General features: G+C 39.3%; 1 protein-coding gene across 2 annotated transcripts; it reads right to left on the reverse strand.

Annotated features, from left to right (window-relative positions):
* Positions 1–83: 83 nt before the first annotated feature.
* Positions 84–22,332, reverse strand: ext2 (exostosin glycosyltransferase 2). 2 transcript variants are annotated; one of them, XM_069524638.1, is made up of 15 exons: positions 22,203–22,332; positions 21,006–21,348; positions 20,668–20,891; positions 20,069–20,158; positions 18,763–18,879; positions 18,352–18,547; positions 18,016–18,155; positions 17,217–17,310; positions 11,139–11,270; positions 7,727–7,916; positions 4,233–4,399; positions 3,481–3,624; positions 2,927–3,055; positions 2,151–2,233; positions 84–1,384 (listed from the first exon to the last, which is right to left on the reverse strand). In XM_069524638.1, exons 2-15 carry the CDS (start codon positions 21,318–21,320, stop codon positions 1,246–1,248), a joined length of 2,160 nt encoding a protein of 719 aa, XP_069380739.1. In that variant the 5' UTR covers positions 21,321–21,348; positions 22,203–22,332; the 3' UTR covers positions 84–1,245. The 2 variants fall into 2 exon arrangements, with proteins under 2 accessions (XP_069380739.1, XP_069380746.1); XM_069524645.1 differs by having other exon boundaries at positions 22,081–22,228.
* Positions 22,333–22,456: the final 124 nt, after the last annotated feature.

Genomic DNA, 22,456 nt, shown 5'->3' on the forward strand with positions numbered 1-22,456 from the left:
AAAGAGCGAAATGAAAAAGGGAAAAAAAAAACATCCGACTTCACCTCCTCCCCAACATTAATTACACAAATTTGAAAAAAAAGTTAGACATAGAGTGGTCTTTATTTATCAAAGTTATATATACACTCAGATACACAAACTCAGTCAAAAAAATTTAAAACAATTTCGCTGACCTCATGAAAATAATAAAAAAGGCAAATAAAAGGCTGTGTTAACATTTTAAGAGACTTAAATGTTACAATGTTACAGCCTGAATACTGGAGCTGGGACAACTAGAGATGAAAACATCAAAAATATAAAGACGCACAACAGGTAAAATATTAATTAAAAAAAGACCAATAAAAACCAAAGCACTGCATCAACAGTGTATACATCTGGTTTGGGACATGTGGATTTGGGGAGTCTATTATTCACATTACAGTAAATCGTCAAATGAACGGCAGACAATGAACTACTACTCTTGTGTTGTACTCATACACATAACACAACTCATGAAATGACTTAGTGGATGCTTCGGTTCACTCCACTGCGTTTCTGTTATATATATATATATATGTATAAATATGAGGAAAGGTTTGCTCAGGCAGTATAAAATAATTCAAGATGATCCAGCTCAGCATATTTTTTTTAAATTAGCAGTTACTCTAAGAAAACTCCAAGAGATTCATGGTGCCAACTTTGTCAGTCCAATCTTATTGTGTAAACAGAAACAATAATTGTACATCATCCATTAGCCACCATGCTGTGTTAGCACATTTACAAGACTATTAATTAAAGCCAACATATAGATATGTGATTGAATCATTTACAATATACAATGTATATTAAAGATTTGTTGGTTTTTCTTTTTATACAGTAGAGCTAAAAAAACTGGTCCTTGTAAATGTTTGAGAAGCAAAAAGAAGCAAAACCATCTATATATATTACTAGTAGCAGTTTCTGTAACATGAAATGTAGTGCTGTTGTGAAATGTTACAAATATCTTACTCTAAATGTCCATAGACAAATAACTCATCACACTCCTCATCAAACCCAGATTTTAGTGTCCTCTGTCATTAAAGATATTCAATTTATGTCCTTCACAGTTCTGCATTTTAAGTTTCATGTAATTAAAGTCACTTCAACTGAGAGGTGACAAGAACACGCACCGCTTCACTCTGAGTATTGATGTCTTGATATTAACAGATGACGATGATCTTGAAGAGTTGAGGCAGTGACCAGGTCAAAACATCTGTTGGTGGCTAGTCAGAGGCTGCCGATGTTGGGGAAGCTCTTGAGCTTCTCTGGGAAGTCGTCTTTGTAGAGCACTGGGTCTGCGCGGTGTTCCACCACCTTCAGAGGCATTGTTCCAAACACTGATGCAAACTTGTTGATGCACTCGGATCTAAGGATAAAAAAAACATAGTTATTTGAATAGTGAGATAAAAACATGTATTTATTATGCAGCTTCTGATCAAAAATAATTTTAGATGATGTACATGGATTAAGTCTGTAGCTTTTCATTATTAAGGAATCCTCCCGAACATCCTTTGATTTCTATATTGTATTTATTAATGGCAAGTAGAAGCTCCATCCACTCACTGATCTTATTTATTTTTTCACAAATCTCACAAAGATTTGCCTTTGTACAAAACATGTAGGATCTTTATTAAATCACTGCATCTAAGAATCTTTCAATCAAATTTGACTGATAGAAGGTTTTTAAAAAGAACAAATTGCTTTAACTGGATTTCACACATATTTTGTGTCACTGGATTGTTATTAACTCATTCTGCACTGGAGTCTCACTGAGTACATAAAAGAAAATAACCTTTAAATAACAGTGAGACACTGATTTTACTGTGATTTTTTAATAATTAATTTAAATGTGACTTTAATCTGCTTTTTAATATTAAACACATACAATTGAATTATTTATAGAAAATAATTCACAAAAACAATGATGTATAAAAATACTTAAAACTTAAAGTCCGAATACACTCATTGACGTATTGCATTTCCCAACCCCTCACTCAAACCTTAACTATCACATATCACAAATAAATGCCTCACCATGAACCAAGTCACAATTTTCAGAAAGAAGTTGCTACGAATGTGGGCCTCCATTTAGTCCTCATGGATTTTTCTAAAAGAAAAAGTGAGCACTATACCTCTCCACCATGTGTGTCTGATCCAGGGACAGTCCATCAATGGCAGTGCACTCAGGACACTTGAACTTTTTCCTGGGTGTCACCTGAACAGGAGCAGAACAAGGTCACTCATTTAAACTGTTTGTGAAAGTTCAGCAGCCCAGACAGAAGCAAATGAAACATCCAATCTGGTTAAATAAGTCTGTGATGTCTTACAAGAACTTTTGTCAAGCATCATGCAGTGAAAAATGTCTCAATTTTCCTCAGTGAAGTTGGAGTAAAATTGTATATGGCTAAAGGTGAAGAGAAATACATAATATATGACTCTCCTCTGTCTTGCCTCCATCACATGTGCAACCTGACACATTCCTGCACCCAAACAATCTGGACCTGTGAATGTATGTCTGTGTGGAGGAGAAAATAGAGTGAGGGACACAGAGAGGAGGAGGAGGACAGATGGATTCGGGAGGGTATGTTTTCTGAAGGAACCTGTTTGAGATATGGAGGGAGGTGGGAGCACGGGTGCAGGCGGTGATTTTGATGGCAGGGTGTGCATGAGCCCCAGTGAGCTTAGGAAAACACGCTCAGAGGGGGAGTGCCCGTGAGTGACACCAAGATAAGGGAGGTTAAAGCCGGGCTTTAGCTCAGGCCCCTGCACCTGGGTACACTGATGGGGAGGGGGAGAGGCAGTGAAGTCGAAGGGTGCGAGCTGATCAGACCCAGAGATGGTGGTCCGCTGTGTCAGCCTCCCCCCTGCAAGCATGAAGCACACAGGCCGGTCAGAGCTATGAATGTACCTTTATGGGGGCTTTGCCTGTGATGTTAGCCACCAGGAAGTTCATGGCAATATCTTCACAGTTCATGTGAGCGTCCACCCAGTTCTTGATGTCTCCTGGCATCTTGTATGTGTACAAATAGTTGAAGTACTGAAATGGAAGCAGATTAAAAACAAGAGATGATTATAAGAGGTCATATAAATATATCCTGCAGGCTTGTCATGTACAATGATGCAGACTCTGTTTGTTGACCCTAGAGTCTGTAGGAGGAACCACTGCACAAGAGTTTACTTTGAACTTAAATGAGTGTGTGAGCTTTTAAGTAGAAGTCAGATAACCTTGCTCTTCCTATGACACAGGGCTCGTCCATCACTTGAATCTTCGTGCTCGCTATCCTACGTTTACCCCAAAAGGTCTCTAGGAAATTCTCTAATCCTTTTTACAAGTGATTCTGTGCAAACTATTACTAATCCATAGATCTAACATCCATGAGGATATAAAGGAAACGTGTGTCAGCGAGGTAAAGCTGGAGCAGCCAAAGTTACTTTAGTTTCAGTCAGGAATTCCAAAGTTACCTTGTGATAGAAGGCAGCACCAGTTAGAACCATGGAAACCTCATTGGTCCACTCCGACTCGTACTTCCACTTCCCCATTTCATGGTCCCAGAGGTGCAGCCGGCCTGGGTAACCCACCAGCCTGTCGGGGAACTCCCTCCACACCTGGGAACAGACGAGAAGATAGACTGTCAGACATTTTCAGATGAAAACTGATGGTGAGAACTGATGTTTTACATCAAAAGACATTTAGAAGTGAACCAAAAATTGTAACTTATATTTCACAATATTTCTTGAGTCGGAGACAAAAATCACAACTGAGACTCAAAAACCTTTGGGGGGATAAAAGTAGCTTTTATGATTAGCTGAATTTCTGAGGCTTGACACCAGCCGCTAGTCTGACCCTTCTACTGTCATCTAGTGAGGCAGACAGCTTCTCTATCCTGCCTGTAATTCCATGTAATTATCCTTAAACTGAGCACAATTTTATTAAATGGCTTCTAAATGGATTCAGGTGAGTGTGCTGGACTAAGTGGGTCCAGGCAGGTATGTGGGCATGGAAAGCATCAGCTCTCGACCTGTCATCATTCTTCACACATCAAACACACACCCATCCGGGAGGCAGTCAAATCTCAAACTATCGGAGAGTGTGACCATAATCTCTCTGAATGACTTTAAACTCTGGGATCAACTTGAAATAGTTGCCTGCGATACCTGCCAAAGATGAGGGACGTAAGGTAATGGTTAAGGGTTTGGACGGGTCTTTTTATCACCTCGTAGCCAAACTGCAGCTCATCAGATGTCAGCATGATGATGTCATCATCGATAGCCAGCACAGCTTCCGTCTCGATCTCGTCGTAGGGGAAGAAGCGGTTACTCAGCTTGTTCTCTTTGGTTCGCACGACTTTGAGAGGAACACCGATCTTTGGCCAAAGAGACTCTGTCAGGTAAAAATACTGGAATCACATTTCTAGTTTTATGCATAAAGACACAGAGCTGAAATAATCACCTTGATTAATTAGTTAATATTGATCAAAGTGTTGAACATTGAGGAGAACGTAATTTTTTTCTCATGCACGACAAAGCATGAGAAGGGAGGAAAGTAAAAACTTTGACAGCTGATGTGGCGGGATTTCTCTGGCTGCTGCCAAGAGCAAGCAAGCGAAAGGAACATAAAGACACTGCACAGAAGTCTATATTGAAGCAAAGGTGCAAAACACTAAGTTAGAGATCTTATATGTTATTACGGGAGAGATTTTTTTTGCTTCATTATGAAACTGACTATAATTACATGGACAGCAACATGATGATATTAACCTGCTGAAGAAAACTGAGTGAAGAAACAGTTAACAATATTATTTATAAACAATAAACTTTTTCTGTTTACCCGAACCTGAATAAAGTCATATATATAAGCTATAATTGAATTTTGAATAATAATAATAATAATAATACCTTTTATTGATACAATACTTTAGAATAAAACAGAGGAAGGAAAGTAAAGCGAATCACTCAAAATATAAAACACATCTTTATCACAGATTCAAATGTAAAATACACAGTGCATCTTAATCGCATTGTAACCTCCTATTGGAGTTATTGCAGCATTTTGCAATATCGACATGTAAACCAGTTACCAACACCTTGATGTCATAATAAGACTATGCTCTACAAAATATATACAGAATTATGAATAGAATATTCTATTCTGTAATCAAAATAATTTATTATTCAGAATAAGGGAAATAGTCAGAATATTGCTGTCAATGTAAATGTAGTTAGTGTGGCAGGACAAATCAGATTATTAGATAAAGTAGACTGGCCCGGAACAGTCTTGGTTATTAATTGGAAACACTAGACATCAACTTGTCTCTGGGTATTTCTTGGGTAGTTTTCTGACATTTCATTAGCCAATCAGTCATGAAATTGATCGCGAATATCTACAAATAAATAAATAAAAAATAATAGCAGCAGTTCCAGCCCGTTACACATACATACAGTATATATAGAGTAAGACACTGTAATTGTTCATTTTTAGGGATTGAAGAAAATTATAAATGTGGCCACTCTCAGTGTCTGAAGATGGGCGAGGAATTATGATCTCATTTACCACTGACAGAGATATTTGAAGTGTGTCCTGGCAGTGCTCTGGGAGTTTAACTTCACTCACTGACTTGTATCGCTATGTTAACCTCAAGCACGTGCAAATCTAACCACACTACAATTCGTCATGAAGCAGATCAACAAAGTGTTTTTTCAGGGGAGCGTTTCAAAAGATCTTGGGCAGGATCCATGGCACGGACTATGGCACAGACGGATCACACAGAATGTGTCCGACTCATTAACGGGGTAACTGGGGCCTGGCAGCCTATGAGAAGAGCTCCAGGTCCTCCTAACCACGTCTGAAGTCTCCTGTCAAAAGCTATTGTCAAGAAAACTGCTATGTTAAAAACCAAGAGTTTCTTCTTTCACTTAGTCCATGTTGCTGTCAACCCTTCTTTTATTTCCAGGGCTGGAAAGAGACAGTAGGAGTGAAACGATTATATGTCATTATCTGAATTTTAAAACCGTAGCCCCACCATGACATGAGTCAAAATGCACACACTTGCTAATTCCTCTGTGACTTCTTAACCTGTATTCAAGAATATTATATTTTCTGAAGAATAAGCTGTGGCCTTTACGCAAGTCTTCTGCATTTATTGCAGCTGTGTGGCAGTTTATCTCAGCTGCTGCATAGGTATAAGAGATAAAAACAGGTAAATTTGATAAACGTGATGTAATTTAAATCTGTAACAAAACATGGTGTTCTGACAAAAAGAAAAAGGTCCAAATCTTCTAAAAAACAAACACTGAGCCTGTGAACACATCAGATCAAGGCTTAGTGCAAGTGGGGAAGAAACCTGCCTTCACATTGGACTAACAAACGTCAATGGCCACTTGTTAATTCTAATGGGTCACAAAACTTAAGCCAGGCGCCACCGATGCCTCTAATAACTAGGCAACTCAAAGCTGTAATGGGGCACTTCAAAGTCATCTCACTACTTCATGACATGAGTCAACTCTTACAGCAGCAGGGTCACTTTAATTGTCTGAGTTAAACTATAAGGCACGATAAGCTGTTGTATACTTAACTGCCATATTAGGGCTAATATTTACAGTGGAAGGTGCAATAAATAACGACTTCTATGAGTTTACAATGACACATCTCTGATTGGCTACAACCAAAGAAGTCTAAACCACAAACTAGCAGTAATGTAAGGAAAAACAGGGATAGATGGGTTAACTATACAAATACAGGTTACACAGGACTTTGCATTCTAAAGTGGGCAAGATACTGAACCCCATTTGTAGTTCTACTATCATACATCAGAGGATTCACATTTGGGTTGACACCACCACCACGTCATGAACATAGACACACATAACATAGACACTAGAGAAAGGGGGTAATTTGTGGGCACAAATGAGTAAATCACTCACTTTCTATTGATTGTTATATTATGGCCCAGCTAATATGTCTTGAGTGATCCAATCACTAGAGGACAGCTCAGTTCAAACCTGACATTAGAATTCCACGCCACATGTTAAGTGACCACTTGTGATCAGATCTCACTTGCCTGCTCATGCATGCAAATACACCCATAAATAGCTTCTGTCTGAAAGACCAAATGATGTAGTTCTTACTCAGTGAATAAATGTATTGTGTGCAGCTCTACAATGACATAGGATTATACTATTAAAAATATTTAGAATATTCTATGTTATATGTAACATATTATTTATGTTCATTGTGAACAGTAGTGGTTTAAAGGATGTCAGGTGAGTAAGCAGTCCCTCAATGTGGCCCAGGATACATTTGCATTCATGCTGCTAAAGGAATAAAACCACGCGCAACTCAGACCATCTCTGAATGTGGTCCAAGTGATCAGATCTCTAATGTGTCCACATTAGGGTGTGGGTGCATTTACACTTAATAACATCAGAGAAGGGTTTTAATGCCATGTCTGAACAAGGCCTTATGTTACAGTAGAACTGAACTTAAAGGTTATTAAAGGGAAAAGTGCTCCAGAGTGTTAATGGCCTCATTATATTCCAAACACCTCTCTGTATAAAGCAAAACAATTCAACAGAACCACAAACCTAAGTTTGAAAATAAAAACCTTCACCAAAGGATGGATTTATTGTTTTACGCAATTAACTTGCAGCTGTCAATATTCAATCTAGTTTAATAAACGTTCTTGTTTCAATGAGGATCTGTTATACTCACCCTCAGGAGGACTCTTGTTCTGGTTATTCCAAACGACCAGCAGCTTTGCCAAGCTAGGTACTTTGGAGATTTCAGTGATTACCCGGAAAAGACTCTCAACGCGATCGTAGGTGAGCACCACTGCTGTGAACCCAGGTGCCCTTGGTGGGATAAGCGGCAAGAACAGAGGACTGTTCACACTGGACCACTTCTACAAAAGGAAGAAAAAACACAAACTGTTTAAGCAACAAACACCATTTTCATTTCAATTATAAGCTAGAGTAGAGCTAGCTTCAGTACCTTAATTTCTATTGTATCAGACATGTTTTCCAAAGCACTATAATGATGTTTCACTGGATAGTGAGATCACCTGCAGTCATTACTAGATGATGGTTTTTATTATGGAGCAAGAATCATCCAATAATGTCTCTCAAGGGGAAATAGAGGCAGAGCAGAGAACGCCAAAAACTTTCTGCCAGAATACCAAGAAAACCCCACAGAAGCAGCAGGACAGAAGGACAAAAAGACGGAGTGGGAGTCTGCAAACAAGACAGGTTGGCTGCACTCATGTATCCACTGCTGTTGTGAAGGTGCAACTCTTCTGGGATGTGGGTGAAAAGGGAAGGGGGGAGAAGAGTGGAGTTTGTCAGATTGTGAATAGTGGCCGTCTATCATGAGTGTGGAACTTGGCTTCTCTTTCACTAATTCCCTTTAAAACGCCCTGTAAATCCTTGGAGCAGCTCGTACTCCAGCTTAGATCAAGCGACACTGTTAAATGAAGGAAGCCACAGGACAGTTTTCTAATGCTTTGTGTGTGCTGGATACTAAACTTTAAATGTAACAGTCAGTTGGATTAAAGTGACACCTAAAGAGACAACTTAAGAGTCTTTTTGTAACAATATTGTAACAATAACTTTCTTTTTTGTTTACCAAGGTTCTTTTTCTCAGCTTCAAAAAACAAAACAAAACGACCATTCATGTATTTCATTTACAAGCATGTGATCCCTAAGAGTATATACAGGAGCATGAGGCTTCACATGATGGGCTTCAAACACTACAGAAATGTTCAATCAGTCTGAGAGAAGCCAAGAGAGCATATCTAACGCAGTAAATCTGTGGGCTTCTTGAAGTCCACATAAACCCTGCTTCTCCTCTGGTCTCAGGAGGCCACACAGTGATTATGTGGCTCTTTCCACAGCATCAACACGAGAGTGTCAACAGACACACAGACACTGTCTTTTGCACAACATCAGTCACCCTCCTCATATAAAAATCCACTTTACTGGCAAGTGGAAACTTCCTTGTGGCTGTTTTCACATTGTCATTCAAGCGGAGGGGGGAAATAATTAAACTCACACATATATACAGCACAGATGCATTAAAACAGAATAAAACAGGCAGAGACCACTTAAACTATTTGTCAAACAGTGTGAATGAGATGAAAAGAAAACCACAGCTCAGTATGTCACCAACAGATCTGAGGGAGTTAAGTGTTTATACTTTACATTTCCACTTTTATTTGGTTTTTTGAACTGCTTGAGTGTTTCATTAATCTTAGACACTCGAACAAAGGTTAAATGACAAGATAAAATGAACAATTGCCTCATATCTATTTCTCTGTATTAATAATGTAGGCAGATGTAGAGGCACAGTAGTACCAGATTAAATGTAATCTTTCAATTTAATGAATGATACAATAATAGAAACCTTATACACAGTACTGTGACTTTTTAGAATTGACTTGGTATTGAAGTATCAGTTCTCGTGACATCCCTGCTTTGAGCAATCTTGATTAGACTCATTGATAACATTTTGCCCCGTTTCATGAACATGCACATCAAGTTTTGTTCAAATCAGATGAAGAGGGGACCCTCAGCTTTATCAAGCCTGAAACCTGCTTGTTGCTGCTCACAGCTCTAATTTTAGGTGATTTTGACTGCTTCTTGCTGATAGAATCTGCAAAGAACTTGTGCAGGAGAAAAGAGTCAAAAACGTACAAACACTTAAAGATTGCAAAAGAACTTTTAAACAACCTAGTGACTAAGTCAGGTTTTCATATGCCCGGGCGCCAATTATCATACAATGTTTTGAAACTATGGCAAATGTGAAAGTCTGAAAACTCCTCAATTCTGAACAAGTTTGCCCTCTACCAACAAATCCCTCACAAAAGCAGCCTGTCCCTTGTTCTGAAACCCCCTCTGAAGGCAGCAGCAATCCCAGGAAATGTGCTTTCAATTACCAGCCCGAAAAACTACAGGAGGAGAGGGGGAAAATGTCTGCCTGATTTATTTAGTGCTTTGTGCAAGTTCTTCTCACCATCCATTCACTGAGGCCATTGAGAAAACACTTCATCTCGCATCTCAGGGAGGAATGGCCAAAGGTATGTAGCCTGCCATAATTAACCTCCTCCTGGTCTGGACAGACCTTAAGACCTAAGTGATACTGATCGATTGGACTGGGCGTTGGACAAAACATTTGACATAAGTGGGTAATGTCAAGTGTAACTGCTGATTAACAAGCTACCTGCTCAGAGGAAAACAGACATGGTCAAAAGAGTGAGCAGCTTCTTGACCGACAACCTCTCAGCCTCTTAATCCTGGATAACTACAGTTCTGAGCAGAACTACAATGATGAACATCAGGAAACACCCTTCAGAGCGCTGCTTGTTTGTGACTGCCACCTTTCTAATCCCAGCATTTCAGTGCATCTGCTTATACTAGGATACTTATAGACATACTGTGCAGTGTGCACATATGCAGAACACTATTTTAATTCATCATTTTATGCCTCTACTCCATATGGGCTGAGCACAGAGGAGACTCCAGATCAGACCCGGCTGATCAACAACCCCTGAGAGATGGTCGCACAGCCAAGCTGTCTGCAGCCACAACCGCAGGGATGCCAAACACACACACACCATTCTTCATATCCAGCCTACTCTCTATTAACACAATGACTCAGACATGGAGGAACTTATTTTTCACCACAGTGGAGGCATCCTCCTGGTGCAGAAGTGCTGACACAAACTGCCTCAGAGCTCGCCGGGTGTATACCAATCTATGAAGCTCTGCATGTGTGGCGCTTCAGAAAAAGGGAAGGCATCTACTGTCACTCTGCCACAGAGTCCTTGATTTCGGAAGCTTAAGCTGGCCTGTGAACATCTGTATGGTCAAAGCGCCATTGTGGAGGGATGTTGTTCATATGTCTGCAATAAAAACCCATCTAGGAATACAACTGACTGGTTCAGCACAGTAGAGCACAAGCTGTATAGAAGATATATAGCTGTCTGTCGAAAGAGCCTACATAAATAAAAAGATTCTTCTGAGAGACAATGCTGAAAAACCATGATACAGTAATAATAAGATATTCTTAACCAACGGTTAAAACTTTCAAATATTTTCAAACTATACATCAAGCGCAGACAGTTACATACCACCACAGGTGGATTGTTCCACTGCTCATAGGTGCGTGCAGCATATGGGTAGATACGGTCATTGATGATCTGGAGTGTTGTCAAGCCAATAGCCTTCATGGAGCTGAAGTAGGCCTCCCAGAACCAGCGAGCCTGTGGACAAATGGAAAACAAGAATGTCAAAAAAAAGAGCAAAGACAAAACATGATTAAAATTGTTTTTAAATTTAAATTGAACAACACATTTACCAAAATATGTAAACTAAACATAAGGTTTCGATGCATCTTTAAGAGATAGTCACTTTGCAGATACAATACAGGTGTACAAAATTTGTGAATGTGAATAAAAAAAACCAAAAAAACTATCATGTATGTGACAGAATTGTAAATTAAAATAGATGAGATGCACTTCCTCCCACTATCTAAAAATGAAGCTTAAGTACTCTGGATACGAATGCTGCCATCTTGAATTTTTTGAGCCAGAGTCTGCGCAATAGCGATCGGTGGGATGGAGCAGCGTTAGTGAGATCCTGCCGGTTCATGCACTTGGCCAATGTTGTCAATCATGGCATTTCACCTTGTTTTTTCAACATCGAATAATCTAAACTACCTTCTCAAAAAAATTAACACTTGAAAAGGAGCTACCTTAAATTATACATCCCATACATTCACATGGAGGAGGATTTAAGACCTCTACTACAGCCAGCCACTAGGTGGTGATAGAAAAAATTGGGCTTCATTGTTAGGGAGCAGTCATGTCTTCCATTTTATATAGAGGGAAAAAAATCATTTTAAGACCTGCTGCATACAGGTGGACAAAAACCCTTCTATTCTTTCCAGAACTAGGGGCCATCAATGGTCAAATAATACTTAATAATTGGACTTTAATGTATTAAAGGCAATCGCAATGTTCATACAGGCTACAATAATTGACCTTAACTGGAACAAGACAGCATTTCATGAACATGTTATTGGTTATACAACGGTTTTTGTATTTTTATTTCCAATTTTCTCATTTTTTGGCTCTCACACGGCAGAAGATAACACCAGCGTGAAATTATAGCTGTAAAATCCAGACTTCCCGCCCTTATCCACGTCTTTAGAGAGTTTTGCAGCCCTATTCAACATCTCCTGTGAAAACTCTTTTGACTGGGTCTGTTTTGTTTCAACAGATTTCTGATGTGCAAAGCAGACAAAATGATAAGTGAACTCTTGACCCATATCTCAATGTTATCAAATAGGCTGCTGGAATACTCAACTCTAACTGTTCTTTCAGCCAAGGCAACGAGCATGAGAACAGACACCTGTGGATGAGATTGTCTTATGGCGGAAATATAGAGAGGCGATATCAATAGAACAAACCAAAAATTCTACGTATTAAATTCTCTCTCATGAAAGGTTACTTTATTAAACAAGTTACATTGAACTGATCAATCTAGAGTAGTGTGACTGACTGCAATACACGTCAAGCCTCCTTCCCCCTGCAGGCCCCTGTACTATCGAGAAACTTCAAGGGACAGTTGAGAGGGGAAAAAACCCTATAAGAGTTAATGAAGCTTTAAACAACACTGACTCCTGCCAGCAGACACCACGCTACACTGACTTGACCCCACCCCACCAGCTCCTCAATGGCCCAAAGTAACAAGGCAGAGGATGTGAAGATTTGAGAGTGTGTTTATGGAGTTGGGAGCTGTATTTTTATCCTGTCTTATTATTATTTAAATGCACCAAAATTTATTATTAGCTAATGTGTGTGCTCTTTGTTTAACAAAGACAGTCCTAGGAGGCACGTGAACAACATGTGACAATTCAACAATGTCTGTGAATGTGATGAGGCATTGGAGCTGTACAACAACACAAAAACAGAGCGGGTGAGGAGAATCCAAAAAGACTCTCTAATCTCAAGGGGGAATCCCAACGGCCCATAAATCAGCCTGTGATGAAAGTTTCTTTTCCGTCTGGGGGGAGGCAGAAAGCAAACTGTGCTGGCCTGAGGGCCCGTCCCAGCACCCTCCACCCGCTCCCAACGCCTGCAGGAATTTTTATGACTGACGAAGAAGAGACAGCATTGCAAAGGAGGAAATTGTATCTATAGCCTTGCTGCAAATATTGAGAAATAATAAAAACTATCACATGTCTCTGGTCCAAAATATATTTGTCTGTAAGTCAAACCTTAATCCAATTAAACGCTTGTTTAAGACAGAATTATTTTCTCAATTCTTTCTAGTTTAGAGAAGCTCACCGGCAGCTCTTTTGTTATTAAAAATAATTAACACAAAGATCATTCCAGTTGTCTGTATCACTTTGTTTAACTCAGTGTAAGTTGTCAAGTCCCTGACATAAGATTCAACCCGTAGACCATAGTTGGCAGTCAGTGAGCTGTGGACAGAACCAGGCAATCATTAGTGTTTTCAACCAAATCAAAACCAGCAGTGAAACCAAGTCTGCTTCAATCATAGGAGCTGCTCGCTGGGAATATTGTTTTGCACGAGATTTATTAGCACTTTGCTTCTGACTGTGATCAAAACATTTCCACACATGCAGACATGCACGCACGCACGCACACACACACACACACACACACACACACATATACATACATATAAATTACCTGGTCTCACAGGTGTAAATCAGTCAGGCTTTAGCAGCAGGTTACATGTGAGACAGTCTTTGTACTAGTGAGACCGATGGCTGCTTGAATACAGACTACCCCCAAAAATTATGCAGAGTAAGACAAAGGCTCACAATGGGACTGTATTGTGTATTCTACTGTTCGACCATTATACCTAAGATTTCACTAAGTATAAGTTTTTTTATTTTTTATTAGCTAATGTGTGTTCTCCTTGTTTAACAAAGACAGTCCTTGGAGGCCGTCAGGCTACACAGCCTTATCTTATAGGCTGTGTAGTTTCAATAACTCCAGGATGTGTGTGGATTTGCTTTAAGAAATTAAATTTGCAACTCAAGATAGGCAAGATTAAGAAACATTAATTATTACATTTTTGACTGACCAGAAAACAACTGACACCTGCCATAATCCTGACTGATGGTTTAGTTCTGTATGAGGGAGCACATAAAAAGAGAGAAAAAGCACAAGGCCAGTAGGGGAGGGAGCAGACAGATTTCTATAAATCAGAAGTAGCCAGCATACTGTTCTGCACGCTGAGGAGCTGGAGAGGCTACACGGACTGTATACAATGTGTGAGAAGCTACAACAAAGCTTGGATCAACAGTCCAGAACAAAAAGCTTGATGACAAGTTGAAGCTGAAATCAACAGCAGAACAAAGGATGAAGAGTCAATTGAAGTCAATCTTGGTCAAATAACTCCCTCTTACCAGCTTATATATTCTAATTTAATAAGTGAATTTATTTCATTATGCTAATCTAAAAAGGTCTGTAATGTATGTGACCTATTTTAACCCAAACAAGGCTCATGGGAGACAAACATGAGTTCAGTGGTCTCACTTAAGCACTGTTGACATTTCACAGCTGTCAGTATGTGGCCTTCAGAAAGTGACTTAAATGGATGCTATTACATAATCTTAAATTTGAAAATAAGCTTTGCTGTCTGAAACAAGTCTACTGATGGAGGATGAGCAGGAGCCTATCCAAATATGACCTGGTCTCAAAACTTTTTCAGTTATATAATGAATTCAGTTATTCATTTCAGAACTAAATCACCAAAACTTTCAATCTTTTCCAATTAATCAGAGCAGCATTTTATTTAATTAATATCACCTCTAACCTTTAGTTAGTTAATAACTTATGTTAAAAAACGTTAAACTATAATTAAAAGCTTTACTACAATTAATTTTTTTTAAATTCAGTGTTATTTCCTTCTGCATTGTCTATATAAAAGTCACAGAACATGAGACAGGCACACTGTGAAAGCAAAATCTTCTGAGCCATCTGCTGGTCAAACTGATGAAATACATCGGTTCAACCGAATCAATGTTCAAGCTATGCTATCATACCTACTTTAAGACTCTTTGTTGTAAAGTTTTTCTCATGAAGACTATAAATGAAAATTGTTTATAACGGAAAATGTAAAAAGAATCCAAGATGATAAAATGTGGGTTGTGGAAAATCTCAAATAGAACAGAAATGAAATGCACCTTAAAAATAAAACTGTGTATCTTGGTTAAAAATAGTGTGTTATTGTGTCAAATCAAATCAGATAAAACATTTTATTAGATGATAAATTACTGTTCACGTATTGCACTTTGGACTCTTGATGGTGAGACCCTCTTCTATGACACTACAAAGCCTAAACAGGGATTCAACAGAAAGTTGCGGTCCATGTTCAGGTAAACAGGGAAAGTTTTAATTTTATTTTTAAAGGAGGAAAGAAGACACACAGAGACAACTGTGACACTTCACTAACCACATCATTTCTCCATGTAACTGAACTGAACCTTGATATTTTATCACCTTTCAATGCTTCACCATTTGTTAAGATGCCACTGAGAAAAACACAAAAGCCCAATCGATTGCGACTGCAAACTTGCTTACTCACACAAAAAAGATATCCATCGCCAGAAGTCCATGCTACAAAAAATTGCTCAGGCAATACACATTTCTACCAGAATTTCCCATTATAAGCCATCGCCAGTACACTTTCCTTCTATGTATTCTCCTTAACATCGCTGCCAGTCTCTCTTGTGTGGAGCCTAAATCAATGCCATTTAAAAATCCACACAGGCAATGGAAAAGTAGATTGCTCCTTGTTCCATGTTCTACCCTTGCTGTTCCACCTGCCTGATCACTCATCTCCCTGATGTTCCTGATGGTCTCTGATTCTTCAGCCACACACGCTCTCCTGGCTGATCTCAGTACACACTGACATTATAACAGTCTGACTGGAGAGTCTAGCAGCTGAGGAGAGGCAGCTGGAGACTCCACCATTCCAAAATTGGACCTGGAAGCTGCTCATCCAGATGTAGCCAAACGATCCAGGGGTTTACACTGGAACCAGGTCAAAGGCTCTGGTGTGTAGCTCCACACCAAATACAGCCAGAGCCTTTTAATTTGAATTGGACTGTTGGTTTCACCAAGCCAGGTTACAATGCTAAACCTGAGGTTTGACTGCTGTGCATCATCCAGTCAGATGTTAAAAACCCCATTTAAGGGTGAGATGATCTTTAGAGTATATTAGCTTAAATTATTTTTCTTTTTATAACAAGACAGACAAGATTTCTTAGATAATAACAATAATAAAATATAAAAGTCTGTCCACAAAATCTCATATACAAACTTCACCATTATTTTGCTACAATCTTCAATCATTGTTCACAGTAGGTGAAAATACTGACAAAAGAAAAGCATAACTACAGGACGCTACATTTAATCTGTAGATAGTGATACAGCATTAGTATCATGTCTCAGAAGAAGAATCAACTTGCATACAATTCAGTCCATCTGAGCAACATCAGGGCAGGCAGAGGACCACTGTTACCAGTGGATAACAATATAATATCAGATCTGTGATAGCTGTGAGCTCTACACAGTGGGATACCCCCAGCCAACACCGCCTAAAGAGCGAGCCATGTTTTTCAGCTTGTCTGGTGTAATCCAACCCCAAGTCTCTGAGCCCTTGGCCTAGAATGTCTGTTTGGCCAGTATAATTGGTAAATGGACCAGAGTTGATACAAGAGAATGAAGAGCAGCTGAAATGGTGTACTTCTTTCATAGCTGCTTTCACTTTTGTTTATTGTGGCTCAATGTAAATATCAAATGGGAAGGGAGAATGAGCCGGCTTGTGTGCATTACACTCAAGCAAATATCAACATAGCTGAGTCTTCTGAAAGCTTTTGAAAATCTACACCGAGCAAGGACGGAAATTCAAACTGACAAAAAGCAAGGGTGGAATCCAAATTCCTGTCTGTCGCACAACACATAACATTTTGGCTGCCATAAACTTGCCTGGTTGGTTGGTTGGGGTACAAGCATATCTTAGACACGTCATGCAAGTTCTCCAACCACAGCGAGAGCACCTTTGACCACCATGTCAATCTGAGCTCTCCAGCTGCAGCTAAATATGAGCACTTTGAATATTTGGCTGAGAGATGTTTTCTTCAGTTAAAACATTGTGACTGTTACCTGTCTCTGCATTTCTTCAACTTGTCTGTGAGGAATACTCTTGAGGATGGTGTACATCTCTGACAGCTTCTCCTCTGGAATAACCACAGATGCCCTGTGCAGAGACAGAAACATTAAATCAGTGAACAAAAAATGGCTGGCTGTCAAACTATTTAACTTGAACTGTTCCGTGGGAATGCCCACAGATTCAGGCTTTTTGGAGTGAAGTGATAGATATGATTTTACATGTTACAGAAAAATCATAACCTTAGCAAGGCAAACAAATCTATGATTACTTTTTGCATGCTACAAGCCAAACATACCATAGCCAAAGCTTGGAAATCCACTACCAAACCAAGTATTAGTGTTTGGCTTGCAGGACTGTCAGACTCTCTTGCACTGGAAAAACACACTTTCACGTTTCAAGGCTAAATATCTCATCTTTGACAATATGTGGAGATCTTTTATGGAGTTCTTAGAAGGGAGGAAAGCATTGGAGGCATGATCCCCCTGTATGTAAACCACCAACAAATGAAATTGCCAGGTATTTAATATCTGTCTGTTTGTTCTTACTTTGTTTTATTTGAAATGCTTTTCTCTAAGGGATAACCACCAGTGACTCTGAAGGATGATTTATGTTTTGGACTGTGCAAAATAACGCATGCTACTGTTCTGTCATGTGTGCCTTATTGAAGATAAGCCTTACTGTGACAGTTCTGTTTTGCACCTGTATTATTTGTTGTAGTGTGATTGTTTATTCTGAAATTAATAAACACACTTGTTGAAAAAAAAAACTAACTGTTCCGTGACTTATTCAGACCTTTTCCAGTCGAGTACTTCAGAGAATGGTAAGATGTAGGAGTCAGCGAGGATGACGGGGACACAGCCAGCCTGCAGCACGTCACTGAGGGCAGCCTGACCCAAACGTGCCCCCCGCAAAACCACACAGAATGAAGATTCCTGTAGAAACATGGGGGTAATATTATCCATTTAATTATGCATTGTACAAACTAACTGAAGATGTTACACTTAGCTATTGTCACTGGAAATGGAGCATTTAAGGAACTGCTCTTAAAGATGCTAATTGACTGGATATTTTGTGCATTTGGCAAAAATAGTACATCTTGATTGTTTTTGATGAAGCTATGTTCCCCACCTGAAGGATCTGTGGGTAGTCATACACCTGCCCCTTGTAGCAGCGTTTTTGTGCAGAGGCGGCGCCCTGGGAGAGGTTGCTACATTTGTCCAGGAGGAGCAACGCTTCACCATTCTCTTCCTTCAAGCGCTCCAGTTCAGCGCGGTACTCTCGGTGGATGGCAGTTTGAGAAGATAGAATAAAGAAGCGCCGTGGCCTGGGGGAATGAAGACGCACACAATTTATTCTGTACCTACCTTGATCAACTAATTCCTTAATCAAGCCTAGCATAAAAAGCTGCTTAAACACAATTATGTTTATTTTGAACCACCAAATATCTTGCATGATTTTGATTCCTTGGAGCACTGTCTGTAATGAAGCTATTCGATCATGATAACAAAACATGAGAGTAATCGTGTGAGATGTGCTCACCCAGGCTGTCTCTCAGGCAGCTCGACATCTGCAGAAAGTGGGCTGTAAACTGGGATGCTGACATCATAACCTTGTCTGTAGGTCCATGTAGAGAAACCACCTCCAGCCAGCAGCGCTCTGAAACAAATGGAGCTGATTGTAACAATGCTTCAACACATTGGGGATTTCAACAGCCACGAGCTGCAGGAATACACTTTGAAATTTAAATATATTAATTGGTTGTTTTGCTTCCCGTGAGCATTTTTGCTACCAACGATGCAGATATGAAACATGAGGTGGCAACAAACGTGGCTCAGTGACCTGCTTTATTCATCACTGGTTAGTCCACTAGATGACAAAATGTATTTTGGACTCAGTTCTATTCTCAGACGAGGAGAATATAAAATGGAAACACACTGTTAGTCACACACCTGGTTCTGATGAGGCTCCATCACAAATGGACTCCAGCTGGATGAGCCCAGGAAATTCCTTACAGCTAAAGATAGTGTTCATTGTCTCAAGGCTGCATGCTCATAAACCAACTCTCTTTCACCCTCAATCATCAGCCTATAGAACATCTTGAGACATATGGGCTCTTTGCTGATAAACACAACCAGATTTGAAACGTACCCTCAAGGCCTCCAGAAACTATTTTATTGTAAATATCTATTTCATCTTCATCAAATTAATATTCTAAAGATTTGAAGAGTGACTACAGGTATGGCAAATGCTTCTTAAGACTGCATAATCCATTGTTGTATAAAAGTTAATCATCCCGTAAACAGAATATAAAAATAGAAATAATAATAAAACTTGAATTCCAAAGCACTTATCTATCCTTCTTACAAGTATGAATCATGAAACATGAATCCTGAATCCTGAAAATGTGCTTCTCTCCTGTCTGCTGTTGTCAATGACACTTTAAGTTTAACTAATCATTTTTAAGATGATGAGGTCTGAATTGAATCTAGCAGTCCATCAGCTGATGAGACCTTTTGGTTAATGAAGATCCTGTACCAGGTTTTTCCTCACCCTAGTTGAGGGTTCAGGGGATGTCTCACCTTGTACAGATTGTTAAGCCCGAGGCAAACTGTTAATTGTTGATATTGGATAAACAAATAAAATTTAATTCGATTTTTATACATTGCCATTATGTTAATGCAGCCTATTAACTCCAAGCAACCAGCAATATAATTTTAACATTTTTAACTTATGAGGACATTGTGGAAGTGTCCCATTATTGGTAATTTTAGATTAAAATAAGATAATTGTCAGATAATACTGAACCATTCTTATACTATGACTTTCAAACTGTATTTAAAACTACCTGTCTCTGGGCACATCCAAGGCAGTATTGTAGTCTGGGGGGCCTCCTGGTAACATGTTGAAAAGCAGGTGATTCATTCCTTTGTCCCATCTACCAATACACACAAGAGTGATAGGTTAAATAAACAGGACAATTAACAGAAACATACATGATTGCAGTTTTGCTAATCAGTTAATATCTTATGTAATTATTTAATAAATAAAAATAAAAACATTAAGCATTCCCTGGTTAGATGTTTTTCTTAATTCAATGCTGCTTTTTATTAAAATACCATTAAAAAACCCCATTTTGAGCTCTTTTGAGAGAACATGGTGAATATTTCTGACATTTTAGGAAAAAAAGTTAATCAACACATTATTTGACAATTAAAAGATAATTGTTAGTTGCTCTCCTACACAATACAAATAGTTAATTAGCTTAAATCAATCTTTTGGGAATTAATAAGACACAATTCAGTCCACAACAACAATGGCAACAACACGTATATAATACCTTTGAAAAACAGGTTCACGAAGAGAAGGTGACAAAGCAGTAAAACAGCATGATTAAAACTAACTCAGACTGTATTTTTAATGACTGTAGCTAGTGTAAATATTTACCTAGGTAGCATTGCCAGAGCCTGGGCAGTCTCTCGGATTCGTAGTGAATTCTGATTCAGCACATCAGTTGATGGGATAAAAAGACAGGCCCTGGTCAGGTCATCAGTGTAGAAATCACTATCAGAGATGGCACTGAGCAGGTCATTGTATTCTCGTGAGAGTCCAGTGCTGCTGATGGGAACCCCCAATTCATCCACAAACCGCTGCAGAGGGTAAATGTAGACCTAAGAGGAAAACCATGTCCACAATGGTTTATAATTTAAACAAACAAAAAAAAAATCACACAACAAAATATGGAAGAGAAACACAAAGAGAGAGTTGCTTTAAAAGGCAGTTACCTTGATTCTATTCTTGGGGTTGTAGCCACACCTGTATACATCAAAACAGGTGTGCATGCGACAGCTGAGGTCCCCCCTCTCAGGAATGGGACTGGAGGCAGGGAGGCGGACCAGAGGGGCATCGTGGACGCTGCGTTTATCCAGCGTCCAGTCAGCTGTGGATTCAATGGAGTGGGGCCAGAACTGAAACATCCCAGTGGCAATCAATCCAAGCAGCACCACAGAAAAGAGGGTGATGTAGTAGATGCGATGCTTGGTTTTCATCCGCGGGATAAGAGCTGGGCCCCGCGAGCTGTATTTCCCAGAGGCATACATGCCTGACACCTCTCTGTCCAACCAGCCACTGTGAAGATAAGCATTTGATCATTCACAGCCATTCACTGTTTACACTAGAGCTGCAACAATTAGCTGATTCGCCAAATGAATCGATCATTAGAAAACTGAATAGCAACTAGTTTCATAACTGACTAATGTTTTTTAAGCAAAAATGGCTCATTGTCTGGTTCTTCACTGAATATCTAACTGTTGATCGGACAACACATTATCTGAGGAGTCTGGGACACAACAGGATTACTGATGAATCGAATACATAACCGGGAGATTAATCAATAACAACAAATAATCGTTACACGTAGGCAGCAATAGTTTGTGGGTAAATAGGAAGTCGCAACAGTTACGGAGCCGAACATGTGAAAAACACACACAACCACCGTGTGTGACGATGATCCAGCGTAAGGTTACACACAGCATCTCATTATTTCTATGTCAAGACTGCGATGCAATTTCCAGATCGTTAATTATCACCCATTTATATATTTCAATACATAAGAAGTTAATTATAGTGACAACATACATCTCCGTTACTGTCACTGACTTAGTAAGTCAGTGACAATGAGCCAAATATATCCAGCATAACTCGGTTAAATAACTCAACTGTCAAGATACACTATCGGAACAAAGATAACACTGATTTAACTAGAATTAACCAAGAAGCTAACTTGGCTAACGTACCCGTTAGCTTAGCCAGCTGTGTAAACATTCATGCTAGCTCAGCTCACTAACTGTCGTTATTTACCGATGTAGAATGAGAGGAAACGGGTCGTTTTCTAACGTTACAGGAGTGTGTTCCCTCCGAGAGGTGAAACGAGACGGAATTTGACAACAAGCGACACTAAATAAGACATTTGTAATACCAACCCAGCTTCAGGCTAACATTAGCACCACAGGAAACGTCTCAGTGATTAACGGAAGTCATTCTTCTTTGTTTCTGTCCTGTGGGTGTGCGTCTCAGGAGGAAGACACTTTGCTTCCCTCCGGTGGCAGTGGAGGAAAACTAAACATGATTTACCACAGGCTGTGTATTAAAAACTGTAATATAATATAATATAATATATTATTATAATATATTATATTATATTATATACAGTCTGCTGGGGAACAGGGATGTAGGT

This window comes from Paralichthys olivaceus, chromosome 1, assembly GCF_024713975.1.
Source record: "Paralichthys olivaceus isolate ysfri-2021 chromosome 1, ASM2471397v2, whole genome shotgun sequence".
Taxonomy (NCBI): domain Eukaryota; kingdom Metazoa; phylum Chordata; class Actinopteri; order Pleuronectiformes; family Paralichthyidae; genus Paralichthys; species Paralichthys olivaceus.